Source organism: Nicotiana sylvestris, chromosome 5, assembly GCF_000393655.2.
Source record: "Nicotiana sylvestris chromosome 5, ASM39365v2, whole genome shotgun sequence".
NCBI lineage: Eukaryota > Viridiplantae > Streptophyta > Magnoliopsida > Solanales > Solanaceae > Nicotiana > Nicotiana sylvestris.
Genome location: NC_091061.1, coordinates 141,969,691 through 141,982,520, shown reverse-complemented (window position 1 = coordinate 141,982,520; position 12,830 = coordinate 141,969,691). Strand labels below are relative to the sequence as shown.

The window sequence follows — 12,830 nt, the reverse complement described above, 5'->3', positions numbered from 1 at the left end:
AGAAAAAAATAAAAATAAAAAAATAAAGAAGGAGTCAAATTAGAGTGTGAAATAAGTTATGGTAAAAATAACAATAATACGGTTTGGGTAAAAATAAATGAATAAAAGAGAAAAAATAAAAAAAAATAGGAAGAAAATGAGAAAAAAGAAAAGGATAAAAGAAAAGAAAAAAGGAAAAAAGAAAAGAAACATAGAAATAAAAAAGAATTGGAGAATAAAGAAAAAATTCCGCTGCTATAGGTAGGAAATATAATTAGTTTATGGATAAAAAATAAATGGGTAAACAAGGGTAAATAATTTTATTTGTGTGAGTAACTGTGTCAAAACCCCATATAAATACACCAAAAGGAATAAAACATGAATATGGCTTTGAGATTATTTTCAAACTAGCAGGTTAAATTATATCCTCTTTATATACAGTAGCATATATTATTTTAATAAATGCCCGTGTTTAACAAATCATTTTAAAAGTTAAAATCCCAATAATTTAGGATTAAATCCCCCTTTCGCTCCCCCCTCAACCTACGCGCCCAAAGCCTTCTCTTCCTCTTCCTCTTCCTCTTCCTCTTTCCATTGCCCTTGGCACCACCCATTCACCCCTGTAGTGCATAAATCAACTACTTAAAGTTATCAACCGCCATCCGCCGTCCGCCGTCCGCCGGCGAAGTAGTGTCAGGTTCTGGCAGTATTTCTTTTTAATTTTTATATCTAAATTCAAATGTAATACAGGTTCAATTTTTTCTCTTTTTTTCCTGGGTATTGGTTCCCAGAGACTATGTTTACTTTTTGTTGTATTTGGTATATTAAAAACATCAGCTAAAGTGTGTGTGTGTGTTAAAGTTTTCATCTTTGAGAAGTACTTTTTGCTGTAGTATCTCTGGAAGTAATTAATTTGCACTCAGATGCTAATGTTTATTTCATTACTTCATTGATAATGTAATTTTGTTGTTTACTTACAATGCCAAAGAAAAACCTTGATATCTATGTGTGCCTCTGATGGTTATGACCTTAGTTCGCTAACTGCTATTCATTTTTTACTGCTCTATGGGCAATTTGATTGTTTTGCATAAAAGAATTCATGTGTATCTACCTTGTTTTGAAAATTGTAGACTGATAAATTTGGTTTTGAATGGCTTTGTAGAATTTTCAGTGGCCTTTGTGTGGGTGATAGAAGAGGGCATGGTTTTCCAAGAGAATGATAGATAAATTTCTATGTGATTGTGAATGATTACTTTTTTTGAACAGTGATTGATTAGTCTACTTTATTTGTTTTCTTGGTGGAGAGCATTTTGACTGTTGACCTCCAAATGCAAATCGTCGCCTATTTATGCTTTCCAGAATTCTCTATAACTTGGTGTGATTTTAAAGGACTTGTTAATATAGTTTTAAATTTGAAATAGCTCTTGGACTCGAGCTTGTCAAACTCAATAGACAATGTGTTAACTTTTAAAAAACAGAGGTCACTGAATGGGTTGATAGGTTCTGGCAAACTAGGTTCGCCACATAGGTTTGTTGAAATTCAAATGAGAAAAACTAAGTTTTCTGTGACATTTATAACTTAAAATAAATCTTATTCTTTCAATCCAATTGTAGCGGCATCTGGGAATGGCGAACAGCAAGTATGAATACGTAAAGTGTTTTGAGGCAGGAGATGAAGTAATGTACCCAAATATCATTGTTGTTCAAATTGATGGCCGCGATTTTGGCAGGTAATATAATATTTGTGGTGTGCAAGTGCCTTGTTATGTTCTCTTCTTCTTGATATATGAAGCCTTAACTTAGTGATTAAGGCAAAGGTGTTGAAATCAAGAGATCTACAGTTAAAATTCTATTGAAGTATTGGTCGGTGTTCAAGTTAAATGCTGATGCGGAATTAGAGTGGTGGTTCTTGTGAATTGGTCTTGTAGATATTGTGAATAAACTCTTACTGATAGAGAAAAAGTATTCCTTTTTGGGTTTCGGGGGTTGTTTGATTTGCTAATTTGCATTGTATACGGCTAGTTTCTCGGAGAAGCAGGGATTTGAGAAGCCGAATGATGAAAAAGCCTTGAACTTGATGAATGCTTGTGCTATTAAGGTATTAGAGAACTTCTCTGATGTTATATTTGCATATGGATTTAGTGATGAGTACAGGTATGATGTGTTTATTACTATTAGACAATTATGCGAATTTTCTTTTGCCGTTGAAAAGCATGACAATGTGGTACAATAATTTATGCAGTTTCGTGTTGAAGAAGGAAACCACCTTTTACGAGAGGCGAGCAAGGTATGTAACCTATTTCATTGCCCAAGAATTTGTGTTATCTGTGTTTATCAATTTTTTTTTTTTTGAATTGGTAACTATTGTAAATATTATAAATATCAGTACATAGGTTGCACTGAAAACCAAATTTACATTGAGAGAATTTGTAGATGTTCTAATTTGGGACCTAGCAAGATCCTAGTATGTCTATGATTGTCAATGTATCTTCTGTGTACATCTGTTTGCACCAAAAACAAAAAAGAAGAATACAATTGAGTTTGATCTTCTGCACATGATTGCTTCTGTCTTCAAAACATCTAGTGTTCCTTTCCCTCCAGACTGTCCACCAAATACAAGCCGGAACAGTCCTCCATCTATCTCTGCTAGTTGCTTCAGCTCCAGCTTCTTCCCAGCTATAAAGGACATCTTTAATCCTGTATGACATTGACCATGAAATACCCCTAAGACTAATAAAGATTTTCCATAGTTGGTCTGTAATCTTGCAATGAAGAAACAAATGGTTGACAGTTTCTGCATTTTCCCCACACAGAAAACATCTTGAACTTAGAGAAATTCCCCTTTTTATGAGATTATCCTGGGTTAAGACCTCCTCCTTCGCTAGTAGCCATGTGAAGCAAGCTACCTTGTATGGAATCTTTGTTTTCCATATATGTTTCCAAGGCCATGTGTCTACCTGTTGATTATTATGATTCAAAATCTTGTATGCATCCTTCACTCGGAAAACCCCTATGTTGTGCCTCTTCCACCATATTGAATCCAACCTTCCTGTAATCCTGTAAATGCCTCCAGCTCTTTGTAAAGGTCAGCTAATCTTGTTATCTCCCAGTCATTCAGCTGTCTTCTTATAGCTATTTCCCATCCTTGACGACTCCTCATATCAGCTACTGTCCTATGCTGATTTTGTGCTAAACCGAACATATCTGGGTATCTTTCCTTTAAGCTTCCAATTCCTAACCAATTATCATTCCAAAATGATGTGTTCCTTCCGTTGTTCACTCTTACGGAGGAGTGATTCTCCATTATAGGCCAAAGTTCTCTGATGGATTTCTACACACTTACTCTATATGATGTACTGACTTTTTTTGACACCCAGTTGTTTTCTTCACCATACTTTGCTTTGATCACTTTGCCCCATAAAGATTGGGGTTCTTTAGAGTACTTCCATAACCATTTAATTCTAAGAGCCTTGCTTTGGTTCTTCAAATTCCTTATCCCCAATCCACCTTGTTTTTTATCCATTGTTAGTGTCTTCCATTTGACTAAATGGAAGACCTTTAGAGTGAGTGATTTGAATGATGCACTTTGTCTTGTTTGCGTTCATATATCGCGTGCATAGTACACCGTTGCTCTTGTTTGAGTAGCAATATAGCTGTACTTGTTTACTTTCATATATCGTGTCAGCATGCTCTTTTCTTTTTTTCCCCGAAATATACCAACAACCTGTCATTATCTCAAAATTAGTTGACACATTTGACAGGGCACTGAGGAACTGTTATAGAGTTATTATATAACCAGTCTCTAGAAGTGAAGGTAATTCAATTATGCTTATGGGTTCTGTTGGATAATCCAACCTTTCTTTGACTTGAAAGTACCATGAGGCATTTACGGGTGAATTTTAGAATCTGCTAGCTATCCATTACCTATATTCCTCTTATCTTTTATTGATTTCCTCCATTATGATTTGTCAATACCTCTTGGATAATTTATCCGCTCTCTCTCTTCCCCTTTATCTATCTTTCTCTTAGCCACTCATCATTTCTTTTCATTCCCCTTCTTTAGCATGATTTTAACTGATCTATTTGATATGTCTACCCATCTAATCTTCAGAGTTTATATATATATATATATAATTTTATTTTTCCAATTTTACTGGGTTGTTGTTGTTGTTTGTATTTTTCCAATTTTAGACTTTGCTAATGAGAAGGAAAATCATCTCCAACTCGCTAAAGACACTTGTTGTTGCTTACTTGAGGAAATGCATAGTAAACAGTATTGGGGAAAATTAGGGATTGGTCACAAAACTTTCCTTAAGAAGGCTCTAGGAAAATCTTAAGGCATGTTCACCTTTGCTGTCCACTCATTTGTCTTCTGACTAAGATGACAACACTAAAAATATGTTTTTGTTTTTTCAAGAAACTAACTGGATTAAGTAAAGGATTGTAAGATACAAAATGTCCCTCTTGTTTTAATCTGGATGACAAACAAAAGTGAGATGTAAAACAGTCCTAGTTTCCATATTTGAGATGAAGCTGCTCATGGTTTTCCTTAGCTGACCAGAAATTTGACTGTGCAGCAAAATACTCTCCATTATTGTGTCTTTCTTCTCATCTACATTTGTAACCAAATGGAAAGAGTTCTTTTCTCAAAAGGACTTAAGTGTGCCTCCATCATTCCATTCACGAGTTATCAGCTGTGCATCAATGGAGGTTCTTCAGGCATATCTTCTATGGAGACAAACAGAATGTGAGTTCACCTATGGAATATCTCCAATTTATAATTACTGAGTATGTGGGGTGTATAAGATTTGATGCTAAAGAATATTGGTTCTTCTTACAGGTCATACAAGCAATCTATACAATACTTGTTTGTGGAAGCTGGTGTTTTCTGGAAAGTCAGAAAAAGAGGCCAAAGAGATTCTTAAGGTGCTTACTTAAGTTTGGCTGTAAAAACTTGAATTGTTTCCTCAATACAATGACATGCTTAAGATTTACGATTTGTTCCTCAAATATTCTTCTTCTTCATTTTTACATTTTATTAAACATTACATAAATATAATGTTAAAAGCATATAAAGAAGAAAAGTAGAATAAACTCAAAAAAAGAAGCTGCTTGGACTGGCCCCTAACCGGCCCACTAGCGGCTCATATAGTGGTTAGGGATTGTGGGTTGAGGTCAGGCCCTCTCCACAGGCCAGAGACCAAGTGGGCCGGTCTTGGTCCAGGCCGGGTCACTTGCCAGATATAGTAACAGATTGTTATTAAATGCTAGTATCTACGGAAGGAAAGCAATTACAAGCATATAGTGGCTTCATATGCATAAAGCAAGATGCTTATTACAGAAGGTCTTGAAAGGAATAGCTATACGTGAAAAGCAAACGATATGCAAGCTTCCAACAAAGGTTTCTGGAGTGATAGCTCTGATTCAAATCTGCGATCTCTTATTGATTACATATTGTTACCTTGGAAACATGTGTATTGAACTCCTTTCAAAAAATGTCAATACCTGCATATGTTGAAAGTTTTCTTTTACTTCATGAAGCTCATTATTCCATGAAGCTCATTATTCCAAATTTTGCTCTTTATCATATGTCATTTGGATGAACCACGTTACTTGACGCTAACTAATAGTAGACTTGGGGCCATAGTCTTGGATTTTGAGATTCTAAGTTATAGGTCAAGATCACAAGATGCACGAGTCTTTTCCCCTATCTGTACTTAAAAAATGTACAAAAGGATTTCCCAATCTTTAATTCTTTTTCCACTTCCCGGGCAATTTGAGTTTGCATTGTGTGATATGCTTTCAATTAGTCAATTCTCGTATGCAGATATATGATGTGGTCCTTATAACAAAGCAATAGATGAATTATGGCCTCCCTAATCATTTACATATTTTCTTTCCACTTAGGTTTTCTAGTCGGTCTGTTTGTATCATTAGGGTTCTCTAAGGCAAGTCTCCTCCTCTTAGCACACTTAGTGCTTATGAGTTTTATATATAAGTGTCATCTTTCTCAATAAGAAAAAAGGTGCTGTAAGGCAATTTTGCTACCCTCGTACTTTTTGAACTCGAGGCTTGATGGTGTTGTTACTATGTGAATAGGGAACACAAAAGCAGGAGAAAAATGAATTACTCTTTCAGCAGTTTGGTATCAACTACAAGGACCTTCCACAGATTTTTCGTCAAGGGTCTTGTGCCATCAAGATAAAGGTAGCTACCTTCATCCCACTTCTCCTAGAAACGTATATATCTGTATAAGCATGCTGGTGCATGTGCCACTACTCCTTTTTTTGGTTTCTCCTTTTCAGATCTTAAAGATATGGAGAAAAAAATGGCAATTGGATTTTGAAAAACACTTTTCGTTAAATAATAGATGTGTGTGGTTGGTTTTGAAAGATTGGTTTTAGGGGAAAAAAACAAGAGAATGGATTAAGAATTTTAAAAAGTTGAGGCAGAAGAAATGATTTAAAATGGTTTTGATGTTTTCCCGAGGGAGGGATGGGTGGTTTTGCTGGAGTGGGCCTTCCTGACGGTAGGCCCAAGGCTTTCCAAAAACAGAATATAGAAACCAAGTTGGAGACAAATATGTTTTCAAGAGCAGACACTTCTGTTTTTGTCTGAGTTTGCTAACAAACATTCCCTTAGGACCACCAGTTGGTTTAAATTCTTCTTTCTTTCTTGCAAAAAGTCTGTAATTTTAGAGGAATAATCTGTTTTATGGAATTTAAGTTCATTTACTTCAAATTAACATGTTAATCTACGCCCAGTTAAATGTATGCATAAAAAAGAGCAAAGCGAGTAGTAATTGAATTCCACACTCTGAGCGTCGGTGAATCATCTTATTTGTTGTGCTTTTTCTTGTAGCAGTAATGTGTAGCTCTTATATCTTGATATAAAATGACATATGCACTAAAGGACTCTTTTTGTGAATCCTCTCAATCACAAAAAGACTGATGCTTGTTCTATGCTCAACCCATGGAAAATTCCCCCCTTTAGAGGGGTAGGAAAGGAAGAGGGGAAGGTATATGCGTTGCAGTTTGCTCATCACTATAATGGGGGTACTTCATATTATGTGTCTTCCCATCCACATTTCTTTAGTTTATATTTTGTCCATCTTAATGCAGGTGGAAGATATTGTGAAATACCGAGAAAATGGCACTCCTGTTAAAAGACCAAGGAAGAAAGCAGTCATAGTTCACTCCGAAAATATAGCAACAAAAGGCTTTTGGAATAACTACTCATGCCTTACTGAGGAACTTGGTTTGCTTGCAGAAGGCATTAATAAGATTAAACCTGAGTATTTGAGGTCTTTCCAGTTTGAAAGCAAGTTGATGTTATCTACTTGGATTGTAGTCCGGATAGACGGTTGTCATTTCCACAGGTAACTTGTACTTTCTACCCAACGATCTTCACTATTAGTAACTAATTGTTTTGACCTTTTGCTTGACTTGCAAAGAAGTGTTGACATCATTCTTTTTGATTTATTATTGTCCTTGTCTATTTTTTCCTTTTCCACTTGATACACTTGCTCCTCTGCGTTGTGCTTTAGACTGATTTATTCTCTTTGCTTCAAATCCCAAGTTCCATGTCAAAGTGATGTGGCATGACTCTTGCTTATTTTCGTAAAGTATGAAAATTTATAGGTAGTATGTATTTTCTGGATAATGTAATCCATGTTTCAGCGGGAGTTGGGTATTCTTATATGCCTATTTTCTTTATCACGTCTGGGTTTCTAATTCCGGATTAAAGAAGAAACTCCAAGCATATGCTAAGTTAATTTTCTATTATGTCCTGGAAACAACTGCAGTTGTTCAAAACATTCTTGGTTGTTGCCAATAATCCTTAAAATGTATCAGACACAAGACCATGGTTATAATACATGCATATATGTAATTTCACTAATATAAAGTCATGTCCAATACTGAGCATGTCATTTGTGAAATCTAGTTTGAAATTGCTGGTTTCCTGATTGATTGTAGGTTTTGTGAAGATAATGGTTTTCAGAAGCCAAATGATGAGCAGGCACTGAATCTTATGAACTCATGTGCGGTTTCTTTGTTAGAGATGTTTAAGGATATTATCTTTGCATATGGGGTGAGCGATGAATATAGGTATTAGTTCCTTTAACATCTTTGATTCACTTATAACATAACCTTTTTCCTTTTCCTTTTATAGTTTATCTTAAGAGATTAATTTTTTCTTTCAGCTTTGTTTTGAAGAAAGAATCTCTATTATATCAGAGGCGGTCAAGGTAACTATTTCATCACCTTTCATAAGTTCCTTGGAAAGTGTAGCGGTTAGCTAAAACCACATATTTAGAGGGAACCAACTGGAGATTGTCAGAATGTGTCCTAGAAAATGCTTGGCTTATCTGAGTGGTGAAATTGCCCTTCTAGAATATTTTGCATTTGTAGCAAATTCTAACTTACAGCGATTTCTCGAACCTTTGTCATTAAATTGGTTGAAGTTTCAGTGTGAGTCTATTTGGCCACTGCATGAGGGCAATCCTCAATTAATTTGCCTAATGTTGTTGTTTTGACTTTCTTTTTGATCAGTAATATTAAATGGTATATTAACTTGCTCTTCTGATCATCATTCCAGTGAAATCGTCTCTGCCATTGTATCTCTTTTCACTGCCATGTATGCGATGAAGTGGAAAGAGTTTTTCCCTGAGAAAGATTTTAAAGAACCACCTTATTTTGATGGTCGATCTGTTTGCTATCCATCATCTGAGATTCTTCGAGATTATTTGGCTTGGAGACAAGTTGATTGTGAGTACTTCCTATTCTATTTGTTATTTAAAGAATTTCGCAAATTAATCAGGTTTATATGAAGAAATTTTTGTGTTCTTGGTGCCAAGCTAAAGAACAAATCGTACCATATTGACAATCCAACTTTAATACCTTGACTTGTAGGTCACATAAACAATCAGTACAATACTTGTTTCTGGCTGCTTGTTAAGTCTGGAAAGAGTAGAACTGAAGCGCAAAGCTCTCTGAAGGTGTGGAATCTCATTTCTAAATTATAAAGCAGGTCTCTTGTTTAAGATGAAGTAGCATGATCTAATATAATGTGTGATTCTCTGGAAAACATTTTCATTGCTGCTTAAATCTGCTGGATAATCTCTTTTACATCATTTTATGTTAAAGAGAAAAACAATTTCAACATCCAATACAAGCTTCACTTGCATTACTTTAGATCTATCTAGGTTACAAGCCTATAGAAAGTAGTACAAGCTTCTTCTTTTTTCTCAGCATGCACATTATTGATGCTGAAGAAATGATCTTCTAAATTTCTGAGATATAAATTGTTAAAAATGACATATTCTTGCCTATGTCATCTTTCCTTTTTCGTGGACTGATGACTCTGAATCTCTGAATCCCAAATGTTTATTGGAAAAGACCATGTGTTGCCTTTGATACATTCCTTTTTTGACATTAATCAACAAAATAAGCTGTATTGTGCCACTATGGGCTATATCCATTTATTATCAATTTGTTTGCCATATCTCCACCTTGAAGAAAGTAGTTTTGCCGCCTGTGTTAGTGGTGAAGTATTGCTACATTTGTTGGCATCACACTATGTGTTTGATGACTGGAATGCTTTGACTGGAAATACATTCAGCAATAATAAGCCCACTTGGTTTGGTGGTAGATATATTAGGAGTTATAAAAAATGTGATATATAGTTCTTTGAGTGCCCGTTCCTGCTTATAGTACAATCAGAAAGGGAGTGTTCAAAGATGCAAACACTTCTTAAGCCAGGAGAGAGTAGTCGTTGAGAAATTGGGTATCTTATGATCACAAGTAGTAAAGCAGTGGAAATGATAAGGGGGATGCAGAACTTTAGTACCTTGACTTGTAGGTCACATAAACAATCATTACAATACTTGTTTCTGGCTGCTTGTTAAGTCTGGAAAGAGTAGAACTGAAGCGCAAAGCTCTCTGGGGGTGTGGAATCTCGTTTCTAAATTATAAAGCAGGTCTCTTGTTTAAGATGAAGTAGCATCAGTGTTATCAAAGGCGAAAAGCGCAAAAAAACTCTAAGGTCAATTGGGGCTTTAACTGCAAAGCGCAAATAAAGCGTGGGCTTTAATGAAGAAAGATGCAAATAGAGAAAAACTACCAATATGTATGTGTAGTCCAAGAATAATTTCTATAAGCATGAATACCAACTATATGGACAAAGAAATTGAAGAGAATTTACGACAAAGTGAAATATCAACTGTTTAGTGTCGCGTTCCGGATTACGCTCGTTAGCAAGGAAAAGTATGCCTTAGAGCCTTGACGACAACAGTGAAGCGCCCGTTAAGAGAGGCGAAGCGCTAAACATGTTTTGAGCCTCGCTTCAGGGCTTAAGCGCGCCTTTGATAACACTGAGTAGCATGATCTAATATAATGTGTGATTCTCTGGAAAACATTTTCATTGCTGCTTAAATCTGCTGGATAATCTCTTTTACATCATTTTATGTTAAAGAGAAAGACAATTTCAACATCCAATACAAGCTTCACTTGCATTACTTTAGATCTATCTAGCTTACGAGCCTATAGGAAGTAGTACAAGCTGCTTCTTTTTTCTCAGCATGCACATTATTGATGCTGAAGAAATGATCTTCTAAATTTCTGAGATATAAATTGTTAAAAATGACATATTCTTGCCTATGTCATCTTTCCTTTTTCGTGGACTGATGACTCTGAATCTCTGAATCCCAAATGTTTATTGGAAAAGATCATGTGTTGCCTTTGATACATTTCTTTTTTGACATTAATCAACAAAAGTAGCTGTATTGTGCCATTGTGGGCTATATCCATTTATTATCGATTTGTTTGCCATATCTCCACCTTGAAGAAATTAGTTTTCCCGCATGTGTTAGTGGTGAAGTATCGCTACATTTGTTGGCATCACACTATGTGTTTGATGACTGGAATGCTTTGACTGGAAATACATTCAGCAATAATAAGCCCACTTGGTTTGGTGGTAGATGTATTAGGAGTTATAAAAAATGTGATATATAGTTCTTTGAGTGCCCGTTCCTGCTTAGTACAATCAGAAAGGGAGTGTTCAAAGATGCAAACACTTCTTAAGCCAGGAGAGAGTAGTCGTTGAGAAATTGGATATCTTATGATCACAAGAAGTAAAGCAGTGGAATGATAAGGGGGATGCAGAACTTTAGTTAGTCTTTCCAATTGGGACGATTAGCGAGGACTAAGCTTTTTGAAAGGTAAAGTAAGAATCTTGTTCAAGCTAGCACTAGCGTTGACTATTGTGGCATATATCTGTTGGAGAAACACACTTAGTTATGGCAATTGAGACTTACACAGAGATGAGATTCTGTTAAACATAGAGGTGGACATACTATGTGAACTCTATTGGCACTGAAACCTCAGTTCCTAAAGGTAATTGTTCTCGTCTAGGAGATTTTGACAAATAACAGTTTACATGAATAATCTTTTGACTTGTCTGATTTTGAGACTATAGAAATTGACCGCGCAGCTCAAATTTATACTCAACTTTGATTTAACCTTTGATAAATCAGTGGATCTGTTACTGCCATATCTCTCATCCTGTTCTGATCAGATATAAGCAGTTATGCATGATATTAATCTTGATAGTCCAATGCCCATAAGAATCTGTTTTGTTCTGCAGGGTACCCAAACTCAGGAAAAGAATGAACTGCTTACGCAGTTTGGCATTGATTACAATGCGCTACCAATCATGTTTCGGATGGGTTCCTCTGTTTTCCAGGACAAAGTAAATCTCTCTCTCTCTCTCTCTCTCTCTCTCTGCTTAAAGTACTTTATCTTATGTTTGATGATATTGCAGACCAAGCTGAACTCTCTCTCTCTCTCTCTCTCTCTCTCTCTCTGCTTAAAGTACTTTATGTTATGTTTGATGATATTGCAGACCAAGCCTGAATTCCTTTTGTTTTGGCTTCTACTGCCATACGGATAACAAACTGTATGCTCAAAAATATTGTATTGCCAATAAATTAGGTCTGGCATCACTTGTAAACAACTTGAATATTACCTTAAGAAGTGGCTTTTGGTTCTTGTCATTAATGTAATAATTAATCCATCACGAGCATGTTTCAATCCATCAGATGTTCCAATCTCAAATGTGTAAATTTGTTCTTAGTCTCATCTGTATTCTTCATATACAGAAGCTACACTCGGCACACAGGTTCATTCGCAATACGTACCATTACTTTGACTTTTGCTGCGGATCAAGACTGGTGAAATGGGCGTTCACTTGTTCTTATATCTTCTTTTTTGCTTTTTAATGCAGGACGAACTAACTGGAAATGACAAAGTAGTTGTTGAACACTGTAATATAATTGACACGTGCTTTTGGAAAGAACATCCAAGAATACTTAATGAGGAGGAGCCATTGCTGACGATTTTGCGGCCCCATAGCAATAAAATGCTTCGATTGTCTTGAAGTTGAAAGAGGAGCTGCTCCCTAAGTTATTAACCATATTCAGTTTTCATTAGACCAGAAAAATAATTTCAAAAATTTGTCAAATATGTAGATTAGCCATTTGCCTTTGATTATACCCTTTACTCCTTTTTTTCTTCTTCTAAAGATTTGTATAGCAAAACACTCGGAACATTTAGTCAACAAGATTTTGTGCTGTATCAACTTCAATATTTAGGTCAGCAATGGTTATTGATGAGTTCTTCAAACCTATATTTGTTCTGACCTTCTTAACATACAGTTGGGGACTCCTAAAACAAGCACAAGTAATATGTCATTATTTGGAATATTGGATACACACGGCTAATCAGAATTAGCCTTCATCATCATCATAAGGAAGGAAAAAGGAAACAAGAAGGTAAATTGAAGGAAATCATGTA

General features: G+C 35.6%; 1 protein-coding gene across 5 annotated transcripts; it reads left to right on the top strand.

Moving 5' to 3' along the window:
• Positions 1–484: 484 nt before the first annotated feature.
• On the top strand, positions 485–12,663 carry LOC104239181 (tRNA(His) guanylyltransferase 1-like). 5 transcript variants are annotated; one of them, XM_009793744.2, is made up of 14 exons: positions 487–676; positions 1,594–1,709; positions 2,002–2,133; positions 2,222–2,266; positions 4,557–4,726; positions 4,820–4,905; positions 6,079–6,186; positions 7,101–7,357; positions 7,956–8,087; positions 8,183–8,227; positions 8,578–8,747; positions 8,892–8,977; positions 11,623–11,727; positions 12,262–12,663. In XM_009793744.2, the coding sequence occupies exons 2-14, from the start codon at positions 1,606–1,608 to the stop codon at positions 12,412–12,414; spliced, it is 1,593 nt and encodes a 530-aa protein (XP_009792046.1). In that variant the 5' UTR covers positions 487–676; positions 1,594–1,605; the 3' UTR covers positions 12,415–12,663. The 5 variants fall into 5 exon arrangements, with proteins under 5 accessions (XP_009792050.1, XP_009792046.1, XP_009792048.1 ...); XM_009793748.2 differs by lacking the exon at positions 12,262–12,663 and having other exon boundaries at positions 485–676; positions 8,892–9,009; positions 11,623–11,724; XM_009793746.2 differs by lacking the exon at positions 2,002–2,133.
• The last annotated feature ends 167 nt before the right edge of the window (positions 12,664–12,830 follow it).